Source organism: Mustela lutreola, chromosome 10, assembly GCF_030435805.1.
Source record: "Mustela lutreola isolate mMusLut2 chromosome 10, mMusLut2.pri, whole genome shotgun sequence".
Taxonomy (NCBI): domain Eukaryota; kingdom Metazoa; phylum Chordata; class Mammalia; order Carnivora; family Mustelidae; genus Mustela; species Mustela lutreola.
Window position 1 is genome coordinate 13,980,478 of NC_081299.1, and position 21,887 is coordinate 14,002,364.

The window sequence follows — 21,887 nt, forward strand, 5'->3', positions numbered from 1 at the left end:
AAAGAAAGGGCATTTATTGACTTATGTGACTATTGAAAACTCCAGAGGAACATCAGGTTTCAGACATGCCTGGTCTGGATACTCAAATAATATGCAAATAATATGATTAGGAACTTCTATTAGAGAGAAAGCTGGGCTCAGCTTCCCTCTGGGTTGGCTTTACCAGTAGAAGAATCTCTCCCCTGAGGGTGCCAAGACTGCCACCAGAAAGTGCCCCCAAACATTCTACCAGCTTAGCAGCTCTGGTGGAGAAAACTCTCCCTCCGGAGTGTTACCCAGATTCCTGGGTAAAGCCGTCCCTGGCTTGGCCTGGAACCAGACCTGTGGCCAGGGCACACGGTGCTTTGATTGGCAGATTTGGGATACAAACTGTCCCCTCAAAAGACATACATGGTATTATTACCATGAGAACCCACCTGGACAGAATGTGGGTGGGGAGGAGACCAGCCCCTCAAAGAGAATCCCCATCAGGGTGGAAGGTCTCCTCTCATTAGCTGGGGTCAGGTTGGGGGAATGACGCAAACACCTAGGTTCTCTACAGGACCTTCCACTACCATCCATCTGCTCAGTGCCCCTCATTCTTCGGCAAACAGCAGAATGTTCCAAGTCCTTCTCCTCTCCATCACAAGACTCTATTGGGGTTGCCGATCACAGACCAGCTGGTCACGGAGGAGGACATGTGACCCAAGAGGACCAATCAGAGTCCTTCCTTGGGATTTGTTACCATTTACCAATGAAGAAACTTGGTCTCTTTCTTTCTGGAGGTGAAGTGAGAAAGATGTCAGCAGGAGACGGTCAAGTTTCCAAGCTATCGGAAAGAGCTAGTTGGAGAGAACAAAACCCAGATGCAGAGGGGAAAAGGAGGCAGAAATGGGGAGAAAAAGTCTGAATAGAGAAGGCCTGGCCCCAGTGTCATCCTTACCAAAGCTTGCCAGGAAACTGCCTTTGCCACCACTTGGTTAAACCAGCCAGTACATCCAACTCTTTGCCTAACCAGTGCAGTTAATGTTTGGGTAATTGGCATAGAGTCTATGCCAATATACAGCACTAAGTTGTCTCTACCAATTCCCACAATCGGTGATTGTGATGATTTTTCCTTCCTACAGATGTGAGAACGGAGGTTCAGAGAGTTTGAGATTAGGAGCCATGCATACAGCCAGCAAGTAGCAGAGTGGGGACTCAAACCAGACTGTCTCCAGAGCCACCCCAAACTCTGAGACCCTGGGGCACACAACTCAGCAGGTGATTAGCCCTGGGCACCCGTTTACCCCTGAGTCTTTGTCCGTCAGCTGCTTAGCATTGTTATGTGGGGCTCAAATTATTTTTAAACTATGAAATATGTACAGAAATGGACATGCAGGACATAGGCACCAACACTCTGGGTTGTAAGTCTTTAATCTGTGGAATGAGGTTAATAACTCAGTAATTGTTATACGGTTGTCACAAAGACTAAGGATATTTAGGAAATGTGGGTGATGAATCTAACTCCATCTCTAACATGTTGGGCACATTTTTTTGGGGGGGGGGAAGAGGAATCAGTGGGCTTCTCTGAGCCTCATTTTCCCATCCATAAATGGGAGAGGTAGGACGTAGTCTTAGGAGCCCAACAGACGTGACGAGCTGACGTTGCCACTTACGTGCGACAAGACCCCAGGGGAGTTAGAGGATGAACTTGAAGAAGTCCAGCTGACTTCATGAAGAAGTCCACACAAGCCCGGGCCCAGGATAGGGGTGGTAGGGTTTCCCAGGGCTATGTGAACAAAGTGTCCCTAACTGAGCAACTTAAACAACAGAAATTGTCCCTCACATTCTGGAGCTTAGGTGTCCAAGAACCTGGTGTTGGTGGGGTTGGTTCCTGCTGAGAGATCTGGGGGAGGAGAATTCCTTCCAAGCCTTCTTCCCAGCGTTGGGTAGTGGGTAGTGTGATGGCCATGAATGATGTCCCTTGGCTTGTAGAAACATCACCTCAGCCCGCCTTCATCCCCACATGGTGTTCTTCCTGTGAGTCTTCACCTTGTCTTCCCTCATGGGCGTCTGTCTCCACATCCACATTTCCCCTTTCTAGAAGGACATCACACGTATTGGATTGGGGCCCACCCCAATGACCTCATTTTTAATTGATTATCTCTATAAAAACCCTATTTCCAAAGAAGGTCACATTCTGAGGTAGCGAGGGTTAGGACTCCAACATATTTTCTTTCTGAGAGGGAGACACAGTTCAACCCCTACCGGGTGCTCAGTGCAAAGTAGTTCTCTTTCCTCAGCAAACGTCCTTATGGAATAAGGTTAGATACCTGGCATACAGCAGGTGTCCAATCAATGTTTGTTGAATAAATGCATGGATGGATCCTAAGTTCCAGAGTGTTCTGAATTCTTCAGAGAGTTCTCTACTGACCCAGGAAATAGCTCCCTCCCCCTTTTAAAAAGGTGATTTCAGTATATTCAGATCAAAGTATAAAGTTCCTAAGAACAGCTCCAGGCAGATTAAAAAACTTTTTAAAATTTCTCCTTGAATGTGTTCTATGCTGTTCCTACAGCCCGAGAAATGGCAGGCAGGTCCTTCATTCCTGGAAATACTTTCCTCTGCCACTAAGAAGTCGTTGCTTTAGCAAGGGCTGAAAAACTTCCTCCAGGCATTTGAAAAGAGGTTCCAGCAGTGAACAGGGTCTTATCAGATGAGATGAGAAAGTGCCTGCAGGTAATGGGTCAGGTGGGTTCCCACAACCCTGTGTCCCAAGCACCCGCTAAGCCAGAAAGCTATAACCAAGTAGAGGAAACCCAGCTCTTCTTAATTCTTTGCCTTTCAGGCCAGGGCACCCCCGTGCCGTGAACACTCATGATATGCCGGGAATGTTCCATCAGGGACAGCTAAGTGACTCAAAGTCCAGACTCCGGAGCTGGACTTCGGTGGTGCACTCCTGGCTCCAGCATGGCCTCAGTGTGTGACCTTGAGCCAGTTACTTCTCCTCTCCCTGCCTGAGCAGCCCTGTTGATCATCTGGGGGCTAAGAATAGTATCTATCTTATGGCCTACGTGATAACATATGTAATATGCTTTGCACGGTGCATTCAGGTCACGTTACCGATTACTTTATTAACTGTTGTTGAGACGCTGCTGATGCTGAGGGTGAAAACAGAAGAGATGAGTTCTAGTGCCCAGGCTTTAGTAGACTTCCTTATCCATACGACTGAATAGAATAAGACGAGCCTGTCCCCATCATTCCTGTTAGTGCTTTCTAGAACTCAAGCCATCTCTTTCTCTCTGTCTTCTCCCTCCCTTCTTTAACAACCTGTGATCCCAAGGGCTCAGCCATGGGCTATTTCACTATTCCCCACAACCCAATGAGACAGGTGATGAGGCTCAGACAGGTGATGAGGCTTGTGGATGGTGACGCTGGGATCAAGTCAGCCACATCTGACTCCAAGGCCCCAGAATGGGGAGATGGTCTGATAGGGATGAAATTTGGCTTCTGCCTGCAATTTCTCTTCATCCTTAGGACCTCAACACCAAGCTGTCTACCAGATTGGCTTAGATAATGCTCCCATTCTGGGCTGGCTTCACCCCACTATCAAGGCCTGCCCCCTGCCCTTTGTCACGCTGAACAGGCCCCAAGAGACTCAATCACCCACAAAGGTCACTGATTGATGATAAAGGCAGACTATTAGGACCTGAGATTCTCATCCAGTAGCACTGAATCCTCCTGGGGGCCCTGGGAGGAGTGTGGCATCGTCTTCCACTTTATAGGTGAGCGAAGTGAGGCTCAGAGAAGTTCTGTAATGTCTACTGGTCACACTTTGGGTCAGAGCTTAGCTCTGGGCTTAGGCCTGCCTCTCTTTCACAGGCATCCTTTCACAGCACTGCCTGTGTCCTCTGTTCTCCCCCAACCCTTCAGGACAGCCAGCACCAATACCGGCCTCTAGTGCCCTCTATGCGCAGACAGCCAGGGGCCAGAAAGTGCTTGGGACCAGCTGGCTTCCAAGGGGGTGAAGATGGCAGCATGAAGCCATCTTCTGCCAAGGGGATGGAGGGCCCCCTGTTTAGGGACCATGTGCCAACACAGCTTCCTGCAGGGGAGGTTGGGACTGGGTAGTCAAAGTCTATAGGAAACCCATTCTATTTTCATCATTCTCTTTTCTTTTTCTTTCTTCTGCTTTTTTTTAAAAAAAGATTTTATTTATTTATTTTGAAAGATTGAGAGTGTGTGTGTATACATGGAAGGAAGGACCAAGGGAGAGGGAAAGAGAGAATCTCAAGCAGACTCCATGCTTAGTATGAAGCCTGGCACAGGGCTCGATCTCATGACCCTGAGATCATGACTTGAGCTGAAGTAGAGAGTTGGACACTTCATTGATTGGGCCACCCAGGAGCCCTTTTTCTTTCTCTTTAGTGTAGACCATAGATTCCAGAATTCTGTGGCCCCTCTGGGCACCTGACTACTGGAATTCAGAGCCTCCTGGGGTTTCTCCTGTTATCCTTTGCAAGGCTGGACCAGCACGTAAGTGAGACAGCTTGATGGAACAGAAAGAGCTCTGGATTAATTCCTTGGGAGAGTTCTGGAAGTGATTGGCTGTGTGACCTTAGGCAGAGGAATTTACCTCTCTGACCATTAGTCCCTTCATTGGCAAGATGATTTCAACTTCATCAGGTTGTTATGAAGACTCAGCTAGAAAATTCGTGTTAGTGTGGTGCTTGTCACATTGTAAGACTCAGTAAATATGTGCCCATCATTATGATGGTAGAAATGGGGTTGTCATTGGCAACTTGAAACCTTGGTGGAGGTTTCTTCTTGGTGGAGAGCCCGAGAACCAGATAGAACGTGAGTGGAGGTGCGTGGGGGAAATGTTCTTTCTCTATCCTACCATCCCAAATGGCACATGCCCGAGGCCGGCTCAGGAAATGCAGAACAAGTTCCATCATTTGCTCATCGTGGGAAGACAGGGTGTTCTTCAAGCTCACCTGAAGAACTCACACTCACACACACTGCCAGCACGAGGAGTAACAATAGCACGGGTATCCCGGAGTTGCCCTGGAAATACCTTTACAAGAAACAAAGGAAGGCACCCAGATTGCAAGAACAGCTATTTGCATGCATCCTTATGTTTTGAGTTTTCTCTGTGTGAGTTCAGAGGGGATGTGACTCCTGTCCACTGCTCAGGGGCCCAGCTGTGCTGCCGTTCCTGGGCTTCGGGGGACTTAGGAATAATCCAGTCCAATGAGCTCAATGAAACGCAGAGAGGCAAATGATCTTGGTGGACAACATATACCCACGAGGCCAGAGTCCTTCCTTTGGGCTCCAGTGGCCGACTTCTGTCATCCCTCTCTTCCAGAGGCACAATAACCATGAACAAACGCCCAACGTGCACCTGTCATCCTCCCAGGAGGCAAAGTGGGGAGGGACAATGGATCGTGCCCAGTGAGCCTCCTGAGGTTTCAAGTCTGCTTCCCAATTAAGAGGCCTTTGGAGGGAAACAAGGCGTCATCTCCCACCCTCCATACCCCTGGATCCCTAAGCCCCTCCTCTAGCTGAGACCCGATCCTGGCAACCTGGGAAAGTCATTCCCTCCGGCAGAAGCCTCCTCTGTGTTCCAGAGCAGCCTTTCAGAAGGCAGTGACTGTCAGGGTGAGGCGGGAGAGGTGGGGTTATTGTCAAGAACCATTGCATTTATGGGGCCTTTTATCTTTATGACAAGAGCTCAGATGGGAGTTGAAATGCAATCACACAGGAAAAGCAACACCCTTACGGAGCGAGCGTGAGGCCGTGCATCTGATGAGCGGTGGGACCTGCTGTTGGGTGGGGGGCGGGGGGAGTCCTTGTAACCTTGAGATTCTCTGAGAAGCCAGAGCCCAATGACACGGGCCTGGGCAATCTGGTGGGTGTTCTGGAGCAATTCCCAGACTCCCCTACATGCTCTCCACCCGTCCCCAACTCTGCTGAATGAACGTGGGACCCCCAACAGCCCCAGAGCCACTCCTTCACACAAATTACCCCCCTCCATCCCTGGAGGCGACTCACGGGAACACCCAAACCACCAGGACCTTCGTGGAGCTGGGCAGCGTAGGAGGGCTTCGGGGGGGGGGGGGACTGCAACTTCCCAGGAGGAAAAATTTGTCAGAGTCACAGATCTAACAAACTGCCTCAAAACACAAAAGACAGAACCAAAACAAAGCGAGAAAATAAAACCACGTCCATAAGTTGCAAAAAAAATGAGTCTCGGTTCTATTTGTTCTGCAGTAAGTTCATCAACGTATACAAAGAAAAACCAGGAGCATTAGAGTAAGGAGGAAACAGAAGGCTCCTTGCGGTGGTCAAGAAATCTGCACCCCCTCCAAGACCCTGCGCCGTTTAGATGCGCTGTGTCTCGGGCAGACGTTACGTCTATCACCCAGGCACATAGTTCTTGACTCAACACAACCCGGCTTTGGCTCGCAAGTCCAGCAGGTATGTAATCCTCCAAGGGAAGCAGCCTTCGTTCAGAGTCCCTTCACCTGGTCGCTGTGAGCCTAACGGGGCCCAAGAGGCAGCAGGTGCCGTCTCTTGGGGTGCGCTCAGGCGATGGAAGAGATCTCGCTGTGTTTCTGTCCTCGGCAGAATACAGTCCCGGGGGAGGGACAGCAGCTGCCCTGGCTGCTGGCGTGACAGCAGAAGACCGAGGACATTAGCAGGGCCAAGGCGATCACCGAGGCGAGCACCCACCGGATGACGCCGGGGTAGACAAAGGGCAGAATGAGGACAATGAGCAAAACCAGCAGGAGCAAGTGCACGGCCAGGCGCCGGGCAGCCACGCGGTTGGCGGTCGCCTCCTCCTGCGCATCCTCTCCCGCAACGCTGGGGTGCCCTGCCGCCGAGGGGGCGGAATCTGCCAGTCTCTGAGGACAGAGCCGCACCTCCGTCCACGGCCGGCCCAGTCGCCCCACCACGGCCTCCTGGTCGCGCAGGCTGCAGATGAGGCCCCCGGGGACAGAGGTGGCCTGGCGGCACAAGGGGCAGGTGACGGACCAGGTGTTGTCCTGGACACACAGCAGGAGCTTGAGGCAGACGGCACAGAAGGAGTGCTGGCAGCCCAGCAGCTTGGCCGGCCGGGTACAGCTGTAGGGCTCCCGGCACACCAAGCACTCTAAGTCGCCATCCGAGGAGCTCCAGTGCCCCCCTGTCGGGCCCGTGGCCTTGGCGGAGGGGGGTGTGGCTCTTGCCGAGATGGGCTGGGGCTGCTCTGGGACCCGCAGCTGCGGGATGTCTGCGCAAGCCATTCGGAGTCAGAGGGACCAGGCAACTCCGAGCCTGGGCGTGGACGAAGGGTAACTGCCGGTGCCGCTGGGACCTGGATGCTGTCTGGCCTCCGGCCGGGCGTCTCAGCCTCCCTGGCCTCCTCGTCAGGCGCCTGGTGACAGCAGCCGTCTATGGCCCCTTCTCCTGGGGCTGCTCAGCTTGGCTCTTGGCTTATGTCTTCTCCTGAGATATTGTTATTTCTTTTCTGGAAACCTAGGGTTAATCAGTAACTTGTGAGCCTGGGGACCTTGAGTTGCCTGATAGGAAGGCCGGAGGGGGCAGGGCCTGAACTGTGAGTCAGGACTTTCCGGTTGGGACCAGGTGTCTCAGGAGCCCCAGTAGGATGGTAGCTGATGAGCTCTCAGATGCATTTGGATCCTCACCCTCTCCTGCCCCCTGGAGCCTTTAAAAAAAATGCAGATCTCTAGGCCCCAAACCCAAAGACTGCAATCCTCTGGCAGGTCTAGGTGGGATTTAAGAACCTTTGGTCACAGTTAACGGACATCTCTGACCATAATGCTGATGAGGGTGGCCGGGAGGACCCACTTTGAGAAATCTCACCCCTAGCCAGATTTCAGACAAAACCTTCCAGAGGTCAAGATGGGCGGACAACAGTTTTGTGCTTCGAGCACATTTGCTGACAGGTGACCTTGTGTAAAAGGGACACGGAGGGGAAAAAAACAAAAACAAAAACACACAACTGAGTGGGTGGCAAGGGGTGGTGGGGCGTGGGAAGAAAGCCCGGGCCCCCACAGAAAAACCCAAACCCAACTGCTCACGGGTCTCTCTCGTACCTGCTACTGTAGCCAGGTGCTTCCTTGTCCCAGCAGCTGTACGGACAGCTACGGAGTCCCGAGCATCACGCTTGGGGCCTGCTTTGCCTGCACCTATCCAATGACAGGTCCAATGACAGGTGTTATTTTTGGGCATGGGGAACATATGTCCTTGGGGGTCGTAAGAGCCCCTGCCCTTTATTTGGGGTTACTGGGAGCCAAGCCCTGTGCCAGGCGGTCTCCTGGGGTACCAGCACAGCCTGTAAGTGAGGCGCTGTGAGGCCCGGGAGCAAAGACGGGGTGTGGTCAGGGCAGGCCGGCTGGCAGCCTCCCAGGTGGACTCCCATGGGGTCAGGGCCCTGTGGAATCTGCCAGGACCCAAGGTCAGGTTCCCAGGAACTCAGTCTCACCAGCTCACATGGACTCCAGGAAGCCGACTCCACCGGGAAGGACTCCCGCAGAACTGACGGACGTGCACAGCGTGCAGTTAGGAGAATGGGATGCCCCTACGTTGCCTTGAACTTCGGAGGGTGGGGTGGCACAGTCCATTCCTTCAAAACATGCCTCCCGTCGGTTGCATCGACTCCAGGAGGACGTGCCGAATGGTCCTTTCCTGCTAATGTCACCTGTTGAGGTCCACACAGGGTCCAACTCTTTCCATCCAGCTCTTTCCTCCACCCCAAGGGGCAGGCACTGCCCTCCTGCTCCACCCTGCCCCACCCCCGACTGGGCTTCTGTCTTGGAAATCCAGTTCCTCAAATTCCGCCTCTGCCCAGGTGTTTCTTCTTGGCCCTCAGCTTGACCGGTTGTTTCTTCCCACTAATGCTTTCCCCCAAGTCAAGCTGAAGGGGGCCTTGGATCTGACTCTGGGCTTCCGTTTTTACCCCATGCCCAGCGTCCATCTTGCCTTCTCCAGGGGCCGGTCCTGTTTTTCTTTGAGGCAACCACTGTTGACCACTGTAGTTCGCGTTCTGAGGAAGGGGGAAGGGGACGAGATTCAGCAAAACCCGTCAGCGTATTCTGTCCTATTGGCTGCAGCCGTTGATTTCCACCCAGGCAAGTGATCTAAACCAAGCCAAAGAGATTCAACTCTGGAACTTCCGAGGAGAAGCTTCCCTCACTGCTAGGTTTCCAAACTGGAGGATGGGCCCCTGAGCCTGCTAGGACCCCCAGGTCAGAGAACTTGCCTGAGAGTAAGGCGAGCGCAAAAGAAAGATGAGAAGAGAGTCAGAAACAGCCCTCATGACATGGTTTGAAAGCCTGGATCCAGCCATACCTGCAGCGAGAGCTCTATCTTCAGATTTTTTAGTTATATTAATCTATGAAACCCACCCGTTTTCATTCTTCAGCCAGCTCAAGCTGGATTTCTGTCCCTTGCATGAGAAAGTCTTCTGAGTAACATAGCAAGAGATGAAGAAAAGCCTTTACTTGGGTGCCTGGGTGGCTCAGTGGGTTAAAGCCTCTGCCTTCAGCTCAGGTCATGATCCCAGGGTCCTGGGATCGAGTTCCGCATCGGGCTCTCTGCTCAGCAGGGAGCCTGCTTCTCCATCTCTCTCTGCCTGTCTCTCTGCCTCCTTGCGATCTGTCTGTCAAATAAATAAATAAATAAATAAAATCTTAAAAAAAAAAAAAAAAGCCTTTACTTGCTGTCGGACGCAGGGTCAAGCATCACAAGACAATCAACCCGTACTTGGCCAAGAGTGAACAAGCCTGTGTGTTCCTATGCTCAAAGGGAATCTGTCTTTTTGTTCCTTTGACTTGTATCAAATACTACTTCTCTGTGTTTTCTAAACCCTGGGAAGGGTTGGGGATGGAGGAGGAAAAATTTGTTGAGCTGTATTCATTTATAATGAGAAATAGAAAATCAGGTGGACAACACAGTGATGTCAGCATGGCTAGTGCTCCCCCCTGCCCCTGCACCTCTGCTAGCCAGCTCTAGTGAAAGCGAAATTATCAAGAAGGTTGCTCGCTGGGTGAGCTTGTTATCAGACCAAGGGAAACTATTTATGGGTCGTGTCTAAAGAGGAACCTTTTGATATCATTGGGCAATCATCATTAAGAAAATTTATTACGGGGCATCTGGGTGGCTCAGTCAGTTAAGAGTCTGCCTTCAGCTTGGGTTGTGATTCCAGAGTCCCTGGATTGAGCCCCACATGTGGCTCCCTGCTCAGCAGACAGCCTGCTTCTCCCTCTGCCCCTCACCCTGCTCATGCTCTCTCTTGCTTATTATCTCTCTCTCTTTCTTAAATAAACAAATAAATAAATAATGTTAAAAAAAAAAAAGGAAAATGTATTGGTTGTAACAGCCCAAATATTACAGGAAAACAGAAAGTAGAACATGGAAGTTCCTTTGACCACTGCTCCTGAGAATGATGGCTTTTCACAGCACATTCCATCGTGTTTCTTGCATCCTGCCATGGCAGTTTGGGAAACTATTTATTTATTTATTTATTTATTTATTTTTAGTAGGGCAACACAGGGCTTGAACTCATAACCCTAAGATCAAGACCTGAGCTGAGATCAATGGTCGGACGCTTAACCCACTGAACCTCACAGGTGCCCCAATACTTTGTATCTTAAAGCTTTGGCTTAACTATCTAGCATTAGCACTGGCTTTAAACTGGACATCCGGTGCTTGTCACTTGACTAGCCGTGTGACCTTAGGCGAGTCATTTCAGCTTCATTGAGGCTCTGATTTAAATTTGGTCAAATGAAGACATTAACATTGTAGGAAATTGTGGGAGACAGTGCTTAAGCCCCTCACCTCCATCTGACTGCTCAGGGAAGACTCAGAAGGGTAGGCACCTTGCTTTGTAACCAACCTCGATGTCATTGATGTCTCCCAGGGACGTGGAGATCAGACGGTTTGGTGATCTGGTTAGCTGGTGCCTCTCAAGGAGGAGTGAATATGTGCAGGGATCTGGAGCTTAGCCTGAATCAGCGCTGTCTCAAGGGAAGTGCAAATGTCTCCAGAGACGTAACATGCAAATTCATCTAGGATTCTCAATTCTGCTCTGTTATGTTTGTGTTTGCTGTAATATGAAAATTTGAAACCTTCGAGTCCTTCCACATCTTCAAACAAAATACATTTGTTTTTTAATTGCTATACAAATATGAACTCATTTGTTCTTTGTAAAGTCTTCCCCCCCCCCTTTAAAGTGCATTTTCTGGGGCGCCTGGGTGGCGCATCGGGTTAAGCCTCTGCCTTCGGCTCAGGTCATGATCCCAGGGTCCTGGGATGGAGCCCTGCATCGGGCTCTCTGCTCAACAGGGAGCCTGCTTCCTCCTCTCTCTCTGCCTGCCTCTCTGCCTACTTGTGATCTCCCTCTGTCAAATAAATACATTTAAAAAAAATAATAAAGTGCATTTTCTTCTGTCCAGTGGCTTCCTCCAAACCTGTCGCTCTATGGAGCTTGAGAAGTACAGCCTCGAGGGAGATAGACTTCCACAGTCCACTGCCAGTGGGGAAGCCAGAGCCAGTTCTCCTGATGGACCCTCTGGGCACATCGTGCTGGTAACCATGGACTGACACCCTGCAAAGACATTGCTGATTTGAGCTTAAGGTCTGTCTCTCTCAAGTTCACCAGGGGAGGAGTGAGAAAACAGCAATGTCATGAGGTTAAAGTGTTTGATCCATGCCTGGCCTCTGATTTTGGCCAACGCACGCTCACTCCACATTCCAGCATCCACCAAGGACTGTGCCCCAGTCAGATGCCCCATCGTCTTTGGTCCTCTCTGCCTTGAGCTGGCTGGTGTCTCAGCTTACAGCCTTATTCTAGAATTCCTGCCTCTGTGCACATCAGGACCCCGCCCCCTACACCTCCCCCGCACCCCCTACCCCCACACCCCAGCCCCGAGCATCTGTGGTCTAAGGACAGTCTGCTAGAGGAGACAGAGGAATAGCATTTGGAACAAAGTCACAGTATCAAGATGACAAAGATCAAGTACAGAGGAGAGGGAGAGACGAAGCACCCACTGCGGGATGTTTGAACTGTGCTTTGCTTTCTTTTACTGTTTTTAAAAAATAATTACGTAAAGAAAATCCATGTTTATTTATAGAAAAGGAAATTGCTGATGAACAAAAAGAAAAAGAATATCAGTAATCAGCAGCCTCACAAGCCACAGAAAACCAGTTTCGGGATCTCCTTTCAGACTTCTGTCTGTGCATACTTACACAAAGAAAGGGTTTGCCTATTACAAGGGGATGCTGCTATTTATATTTTGATAATCTGTATTTTTACCTATGAGTTTATCATGCATTTCTTTCCATATTAATACACGTACTTCAAACATTCCTGAAGGGGGTGGGATATTCTGTCTCATGAATGTATCGTATTTTTGTGAATCAGTTCCCATGAGGACCATGTCTAGGCTTTCCCATTTTCCAGCATTATCAACAATCCTGGGATGTACATCCCCAGACATGTGTTTTTTGTGTCTGGCCCTTTCAAAGTTTCCATGTGTACATGATCTCTCTAGCAGCCGTTTCGGATGGGGAGCATCTGGTGGGTCAGGTCCCAAATCCAGATCTATGTTGAGTTGTCGATGGCCCTGCTTTAAGCCCCAAAGGCTGGAACCGTCAGCTGATGGGCTGTAGATGAACCCACTTTTGACCAATTCAGAATCATCACTGTGCCTCTCTCCCTGAGGTTTCAGAAATCAGGTAACGAACCCTAAGGCCACATTTTCTTTGAATTCACAGTGATTCTAGGGTCTAGACCCATTTCCCAACGCCACCTCTGAAATTACTTTCCGGTCCCTCCCACTTCTTATCTCTTTGCCTGGCTCTAGTTCAGATTTCAACTTGGAATTCTTCCTTGATCCCCTCTGTCTACCTCCTGGGGTCTAGTCCTGAGACCCCAGCCCCTTAACAGCTCCCTCAGCTCCATGGAGCTAAGCCATGGACAAAGGAAACCCCACCCTTTGCATATGGCCCGGGCCCTGAGGGGAGCACGTCTGTCTTCACGTGGTGGAGGCGGAGCGTCTCCTGGGTTCCGAAAGGTCCTTGTCTTTGTCTTCTACAATCTCTTTCCTGTGACCTCCAGTTGTGTGAATTGAGAAGATGAGTCCAGGAAAAGAGGGGCTGTAGGAAGAGGTGTTCTTATTACATCACCAGAATAACAGAGCACCGGAAGTTTGGTCCCAGTTGCATGCCATGGCCTTAAGACTACCAATGGGCCAACTCTACTAAATGCCTGGCTGAGAGATAGTTTAGTTGGAGTTTAGTTCACCCATTCTTCCAGATTTTAATTTCTCATACCATGCCCATGCAACTCTAGCTTTCTGTGAGCTTCTTAAAAGGTACTCCTGGAAAAATGGGAGTGGGTGGAGAATAAGGTTCCAGAGACAAACATGGGAGAGAATGCATCCTTTACCTGAACTTGGAGATTCACATGGATGCTGGAGTGTTAAAAGCTCTTTGAAATCCCATTGTTAGAAAACCTGCTTGATTTTGTTTAATCCCGATTTTATCTTGAACTTCTCTGACTATGGAACCGGTTTCCTATAGAGTACTTTTCATTGCCACGTAAAACTTTGGGGGTACTGAGAAACAGTTTGGGAAGTGCTGTTGGATCCAACTAAGTCATCAGAAAATTGCATTTGCCTCCATGTTTTCTACAACTCTCACTGAGTTGTACTTGGGACTATTTTGTTGGCTTTTTCTTTCCCCAAAGGGCACTCTAACAAATAGGCTTATAAGACCACTACTGGTCTTATAGGGATGTGGCCAGGGAAACCTGTGTCTGACACTACTCAGTGTCACTCAGTGACACCTATATACACACACACACGTGAAAAATGTCCTTTTGGGCTAAGTGCTAGAAAAACCTTTGTTTCACCTGAGGGCAGATTGTCTGTCCATACTACTTAAATATTCCAAATTATATATTGTAGCTTCCCATTTTTGCTTTGGCCGCCAAGAAGCTCAACCTTAGCCATGGTGAAATATCCTACTTAGCATGTGGTGCTGCTGCAGCCCATCCCCATCCCCTTAGGGTACATTTCCTATTCTAGTTTATGGTTTATTTAGTCCTGAGGTCTGATGTTCCATCTTTGGATTTATATTTCACTTATATACATATACATATATATATTATATAAAAATAATTTTTTAATTTGTACAAAAGAATAATTTGTACAAAGAGGAGATGTAGACAAAAAGAAGAAGAGACATGGAGATAGAATAATAGAAGAAAACTTGGTAAATACAGAGGTGGGGGAGGGTGGGTGTGTAACATGGATTTCCTTGCTTGAAAAGAAGCCCATGGGCTCTCGCCTCCTTCAGCTCACACTGTCCTGGATCCAGGAGCCTGGAGACGATGTGTGCCCCTCTGGGAACACCTCTCTACTTGTCCTCGGCTCACCCCATTCCAGGGAGCACAGACCTGGGATCTGGACCACTGGGCCATGTGAAAATTAGTCCTCCCAGGCATGGTCTGTGACTGTACACTCTGTTCTGCAGAGTGATCAGCCCAAGGTCAAGAGGCAGCCAAATCAGCCTCTCTTTTCTCCACAATGTCCAGTCCTGGCCTTTGCAGAGTCTTCCTGGGAGGAAGACACTTGACTACACATTAGAGTCTCCTGGGAACCTGGGCTTTGAGTCATGGTGGGCTGGCTAATTTTGAGCAGATTGGCAAGACAGACAGAATTGCGTTTATTATTATTTTTTTAATTTTTAACTTATTTCTTATTTAGAGTCAATAAACCAAGATATAGCACATTATTAGTTTTTGATGTAATGTTCAATGATTCATTAGTTGTGGGTAAGTTGGAGATGTGGAACTTTGAGGAGCCAGGTTAACCTGATTCTTAGCTTCCTCATCTACTTAATGGAGATGAAAATTGTGTCTGTGCCAGGAACCTTTTAGTCATAGGAGTCAGAAAACTCAACTCAAGCTTGTACAGCCCATGAGGAAAGGGAGTTTGTTGGTTCATGTGACTGGGAAGTCCAGTGGCATCTGGCTCCAAGTGAACCTTAGCCTGGGGCTCTCACAGGAACTACTGTTTGTTGAATGTTGTCATGGCTTAGTCACTTACTCCCCACCACACACACCTAGGAAATAGAGTTTATTTCTACTCTGTGGATGAGGAAACTAGGTCACAGAGAGGGTAGATGGCACTACATGGCTAGCAGGTGACAGCCAGGGAGAGAGGGGGCCAGGTCTTGCTCCAATGCTCCAGCCGCTCAGTTAGATTCCTCCTTTGCCAGCAACGCGTGTGTGGGTAACATGTACCTTTAAGGGTAAAGAAGGAGCCCCTAACACCCGGCCCTGCCTACCCCAGCACTCCTACCTCACCACCACGATCTGCTTTGAACTCCATGACTGATCTATGAGCCCCTTCGTCATTGCGTTCTCAGTCGCCACTTGGACTCCAGACTCCCAGGTCATGCCTCATCTTGGGTCACTGATCTCCAAAAGGCTCTATCATGCCCTATTCAGTCCCTTTCTCCCACTCATCTCTGACTCCTAAAAACCTTCCACTGTGCCCTCTGGGATTGGGTTATCAACAAAAGTATCTCCATATCTTGCATATCTTGACTTTTCCCTGAACATTCCCTTTGCCCACACATACGACCAGGACCCAGCTCCCCCTTGGGATTTTACTGTTCCTGCTGCCCTCTCAGGTGGAAGCTGTTGGTCCTCTTACCACCCTTGTACTGAGGGGTTTGGAGGTGGCCAAGTGTCCTCTTACATCCTTACTGTCACAAGTAGACCCTTCCCCCCGCCTTCCTGAAAGGAAGGTTTGGACTTAACTGTCATCATATACCAATTTCTACTGTCTTCATTGATTTCTGGCGCATTCTCCTCATTTCCCAGTGATCTGGGCTCCTGGATCACTGTTGCTTTCCCCCCTACATCCAGTCTGAATTTGTGATGCTTGTAACACATTTGTGTCTGAACCTTCCAAGCACTGGGACTCTCAGTTCCTTGACCATCCCTCTTCCTATGATCTTGACTCCCACCCAACCCAGTATCTTAGTCCTCCAACCATGTTTTGCTTTTACTAATAAGGCACAATGTCAACTTTGTGCATCCAACTCTCTACCTATCACTTCCCGTCTTTCTAGTTTACTTTCTTTAATACCCAAACTCTGACAATCCCTGGACATTGGAACCTCCAGTGCTCCTACCAGTGTTTTGTGGCCCCTTGTCTTTTAATGTTCTCACTCCCTTTCTTCCCCAGCTACAATTCCATGGTCACTTACAACAATCACTTGATTTCTTGATGAAATCCAGCTCTCCACATGTTCTGTGCCTGTCCCAGTGAAGCTAAACAAAGTTGGAGAAAAACACACAACCAAGATGACCATGATCTTCCAATGGAGCTTTAATACTTCCAGGCAAGGACCCACCATGTCTTTAGTCCATTGATTTCCCCCTCTCCGGAATGGCTAGTTTGCATCTTCTGCTCTCTCCTAAAACTTCCACTTCTTCCCATCCTTACTTTTACCTGTTGACCTTGCTGCCCATTTATTGAAATAATGAAAAGAACTTCCTTAGTCTGCCCCGCCCCATCTGCCCATCCACCAGGATCTGCCCTCACATTCTCTGCCTCTGTTCCCATGGGTAAACTTCTGTGCTTCTGCTAAAATCAGTGCTTCCATTTGTGAACTCCACCCCCCTCTCCTTGGGTCTGGCCAAGGTCATTACACAGACAATGCTCTCCTCTCTTTTGTACAACATCACTTCTCTTGCCTCCTTCAGGATCATTCCCGAAAGCATAAAAACATCTACTATTTTTCTTATAAATTCTTCTCAGGTGGACATGCAACATTTTTCAAAAATAGATCACATATTAGGCCATCAAACTAGTTTCAATAAATTTAAAGGGATTGAAGGCATATAAGGTATGTTCTCTGACTACCATGGAATGAAATTAGAAATCAGTAATTGAAGGAAATTTGGGAAGTTCATAGATATGAGCTAATTAAATAGCATACTCCTAAATAATTAATTGGTCAAAAAAGAAATCACAGGAGAAATTAGAAAACACCTTGGTATGAATGAAAACAAAACCACAATGTAGCAAAAGTTATGGTATGTAGCTAAAACCGTGCTGAGAAGGGAATTTATGACGACAAACATCCATATTAAAAAAGAAAAAAGATTCCAAATGAATTACCTGAACTTCTACTTCAAAAGTCGACAGAAGAAGAAGAAAGAGGAGGAGGAGAGTTGGAGGAGAAGGAGGAGGAGAGGAAAGGGAAACTAAACCTGAATAAAACCCCCAAAAAACAGAAGGGAGAAAATAACGATTAAATGAAACAGACGATAGAGAAATAATAGAAAAAAAAAATCAATAAAACAAAAAGATATTTCTTTGGAAAGATCAATGAAATTGACAAACCTTTAGTTAGACTAACCAAGAAGAGAGAAGACTTAAATCACAAAAGTAATGAATAAAAAGGGAACATTGCTACTCACAGTACAGAAATAAAAAGGACTATAAGGGAATACTATGAACAATTATATGTCAATAAATCAGATAACCTGGATGAAATGGACAAATTCCTAGAAAGATACACATTATTAAAACTGATTCAAGAAGAAATAGAAAACCTGAATAGATTTATAACCAGAATGGAGATGGAATTAATAATCAAAAAATTTTCACAAATTAAAATACAGGACTAGATGGCTTCACTGAAGAGTTCTAGCAAATGTTTAAAGAAGAATTAGAACCAACTCTTCCAAAAGAAAATAGAAGGGGAGGGAACACCTCTGAACTCATATATTCCCCTAATACCAAAACTAGACAAAGACATCACAAAGAAAAAAAAAATAGAGACCAACATTCCTTATGAATGTAGATGAAAAAACCCTTGACAAAATTTAGCAAACCAAATCCAGCAGAATATAAAAAGAATTATATACCATAACTAGCTGGGATTCATCCCAGAAATGCAAAGATTGGTTCAATATAAACGATCAATTAATGTATTACACAATTTTAATAAAATCAATGAGAAAAGCCATATGATCATCCCAATAGTTGCAGAAAAAGCATTTGGCAAAATTCAACACACTTTCATTATGAAAACACTCAGGAAGTTAGGAATGGAAAGGAACTTCCTCAATTTGATAAAGGGCAACCACAAAAAAAAAAAAAAAACCCTATTGAAAACCTAGCTGTTGCTTTGTTTTGTTTTTCACAGAAATTGACAAGCTGATTTTAAAATTCATGTGGAAATGCAATGGACCCAGAATAATCAACAGCTTTTAAAAAGAAGAATGAAGTTATAAGACCCAGTTCCTGATTTCAAAAATTACCACAAAGCTACAGTTATCAATACCATGTGGTGTTAGCAGAAAGGTAAATGTAGAGTTCAGGGGAGTTGAGAGTCTGGAAGTAAAATCATACATTAATGGCCAATTGATTTATTTCCCTTTTAAAAAGATTATATTTATACAAGAGAGAGAGAGAAAAAGAAGGAGAGAGAGAGGGCATGAGTAGGGGAGGGGACAGAGGGAGATGGAAGGGGAGAAGCAGCTCCCGAATGAGCAGGGAACCCAACGCAGGCTTGATCCCAGTTAGACCTGAGCCACCGAGACACCCCTATGGCCAACTGATTTTCAATGAGGATGCTAAAACAACTCAACAGGGAGAAATTGTCTTTTCTTTTTTTAAAAAAGATTTTGTTTATTTATTTATTTGTCAGAGAGAGACAGAGACAGAGAGCACAAGCAGGCAGAGTGGCAGGCAGAGGCAGAGAGAGAAGCAGGCTCCCCACTGAGCAAGGAGCCCAATGTGGGACTTGATCCCAAGACCCTGGGATCATGACCTGAGCTGAAGGCAGCAGCCTAACCAACTGAGCCACCCAGATGTCCCAGAAATTTTCATTTCAACAAACGATGCTGGTTTAACTGGATATCCATGTACCAAAGAGTGAGGTTGGACATTCTATATGAAAATTAACTCAAAATTCAACAAACCTATATTTAAGAGCTAAAACTATTAACATGCAAAGCACAGAGATGGGAATCCTCATGACCTTGGATTAAGCAACAGTCCCTAGGTCTGACATGTAGAACACAAGCAAACAAAGGGAAAATATAGATAACCTGACCAAAACTAGCAAAGACACTCTCACAAATGTGAAAAAAAAAAATCCATAGAACAAAATACTTAAAAATTCTATGTCTGGTAAGGTTTTGGCATCCAGAGTACATAACAAACTCTTGCGACTCAACAGTAAAAAAACAACCCAATTAAAACATTGGCAAAGGGGGCGCCTGGGTGGCTCAGTGGGTTAAAGCCTCTGCCTTCGGCTCAGGTCATGATCCCAGGGACCTGGGATCGAGCTCCACATCGGGCTCTCTGCTCAGTGGGGAGCCTACTTCCTCCTCTCTCTGCCTGCCTCTCTGCCTACTTGTGGTCTTTGTCTGTCAAATAAATAAATCAAATCTTTAAAAAAAGGGGCCAAGGAGTAGACATCATTTCTCCAAAGAAGAATTGTAATTGATAAGCATATGAAAAGATGCTCAGTATCATTACTTATTAGCAAATTGCAAAGCAAAACCACAATGAGATATAACTTTCACCCACTAGAATGACTGTAATAAAACAAGCAAACAGTAACTAGTGTTGGGGAAATTGAAACACTCATGATTGCTAGTTGGAAAGTAAATCATGCAGATACTTTGAAAAACATTTTGGCAGTTTCTCAAAAAGTAAAACATGATTACCCCAGTACTTGGCAATTATACTCCTGGGTATATACACAAGAGAATAAAAAAAACATATTCACATAAAAACTTGTGCAATGTCCACAGTAGCCAAACTATGGAAAGAACCTAGATGTCCATCCACAGATGAATGGATAAAGAAGATGTGGTATATATACACAATGGAATACTATGCAGTCATCAAAAGCAATGAAATCTTGCCATTTAAAACGATGTGGATAGAAGTGGAGGGTATTATGCTGAGCAAAATAAGTCAATCAGAGAAAGACAATTATCATATGATCTCCCTGATATGGGGAATTTGAGAGGCAGAGTGGGGGCCTTGGGGGATAGGAAAGGAAAAAATAAAACAAGATGGGATGGGGAGGGAGACAAACCATAAGAGACTCTTACTCTCACAAAACAAACTGAGGGTTGCAGAGGGTAGGGGGGTAGGGAGAGGGTGGTTGAGTTATGGAATTGCGGAGGGTATGGGCTAATGTGAGTGCTGTGAAGTGTGTAAACCTGGCAATTCACAGACCTATACCCCTGGGGCTAATAATACATTATATGTTAATAAAAGTAATTAATAAAATACAAACTTGTGAATGAATGTTCATGGCAGTATTATTCACAATAGCCAAAAAAAAAAAAAAGTGAAAATAACCCAAGTGCATTAACCAATAGAGAGACAAAATGTACTTTATCCATACAATGGCATTTGACTGTAAAAAGAATAAAGTTATGACACACACAGCATCATGGATGAAACTTGAAAACTCTGTGCTAAGTTAAAGAAATCAGATAGAAAAAGTCACATATTGTTTGATCCCATTTATAATGTCCCCAGCAGGCAAATATGTAGAGTCAGAAACCACACTATTGATGATAGGGGATAGAAGGAGAAGATTTGGAGAGTGGCTTCTAATGGGTTTGGAGTTTCTTTTTGGGGTGACGAAAATATTCTGGAATTAGATAATGATGATGTTGGCACAACCAGGTGAATATTCTAAAAGACAATAAATTGTGCACCTTAAAAAATTATTTATTCATTTTTAAGAGAGAGAGAGAACACAAGCAGGAGAAGTGGCAGGAAGAGGGAGAAGTAGGCTCCCCACTGGGCAGGGAGCCCAATGCGGGGCTGGATCCCAGGACCCTGGATTCATGACATGAGCTGAAGGCAGACATTTAACTGACTGAGCCATCCAGGTGTCCCTAAATTGTGCACTTTAAACCAATGATGTGAGTTATAGCTCAATAATTCGCAGGTCCTAAGTTTTCACTGCTGGGGAAGAAAGATACAAATATTGAAAGGGAGAAAACTAGAATAAACTCTGAGGTTTTGAATTAGAATTAGGGATCAGTGTGAACTCTTGGCTTTCAGTGAAAAAAAAAAAAAGGTTCAGAAATAAATACAGATGTGTGTGTGTGTGTACATGTGAATCCTTATCTCTTTGCTGAAGGGGCCTGGGAGCAGTGACACCCCCATAGTGATCCTCAGAGACAGCTAGCCTACTCAGGTTTTGTTTCTAAATAACATTCTCCACGAAGGATTCTGCTAAGGAGTGCAGGAAAGCAGAGCACCTTGGATAATGGTTGATTCCAAGGCTGGGGGAGGAGCCCGGAACATCATCTGGTTGCCAGGAAAAAAATAAAAAAGAGGAAATCGTCAAAGGGCAATGTTCCAGTGTCCAAATCAAGGACAATTTGGCAATAAAACAATTAATGATGATAATGGATTAAAACTCATGAAATGAAACAAGAAGAGTCCATATAGATACAAATCCATAAAGGAATGAATTGAAAATGTCATGAAGAAAAGGATAGTTACAGAATTTCAAAGTATTAACCCACACAAAGGGAAAGAGAATAACATATGGTGCTGGCAGGCACCACCTTAATCAAGAGATAAAAATGAACATCAATAATGGGATAGATCTAAAGAATGTTCCCCCTAATAGGACAAAGTGAGAACTCAGCAGTGCTCTTCTAGTGTTCCTGCCGATGATGCGAAACTTCAATAGAATCATGAGGAAGTATCAGTCAAACCCACACCCAGGGACGATCTATGAAATCTTAAAAAATGTTAAGATCATTCAAGTCAAGGAAAAGCCAAGAAACTGTTCCATATTAAATGAGTCACAGCATGTGATTTTGAACTCAATCTTTTTGCTATAA

The 21,887-nt window shown here is 46.4% G+C and overlaps 1 protein-coding gene across 1 annotated transcript; it reads right to left on the reverse strand.

Moving 5' to 3' along the window:
- Positions 1–6,189: 6,189 nt before the first annotated feature.
- Positions 6,190–7,462, reverse strand: RNF186 (ring finger protein 186). The gene has a single exon (XM_059136816.1). The coding sequence runs from the start codon at positions 7,246–7,248 to the stop codon at positions 6,547–6,549; it is 702 nt and encodes a 233-aa protein (XP_058992799.1). The 5' UTR covers positions 7,249–7,462; the 3' UTR covers positions 6,190–6,546.
- Positions 7,463–21,887: the final 14,425 nt, after the last annotated feature.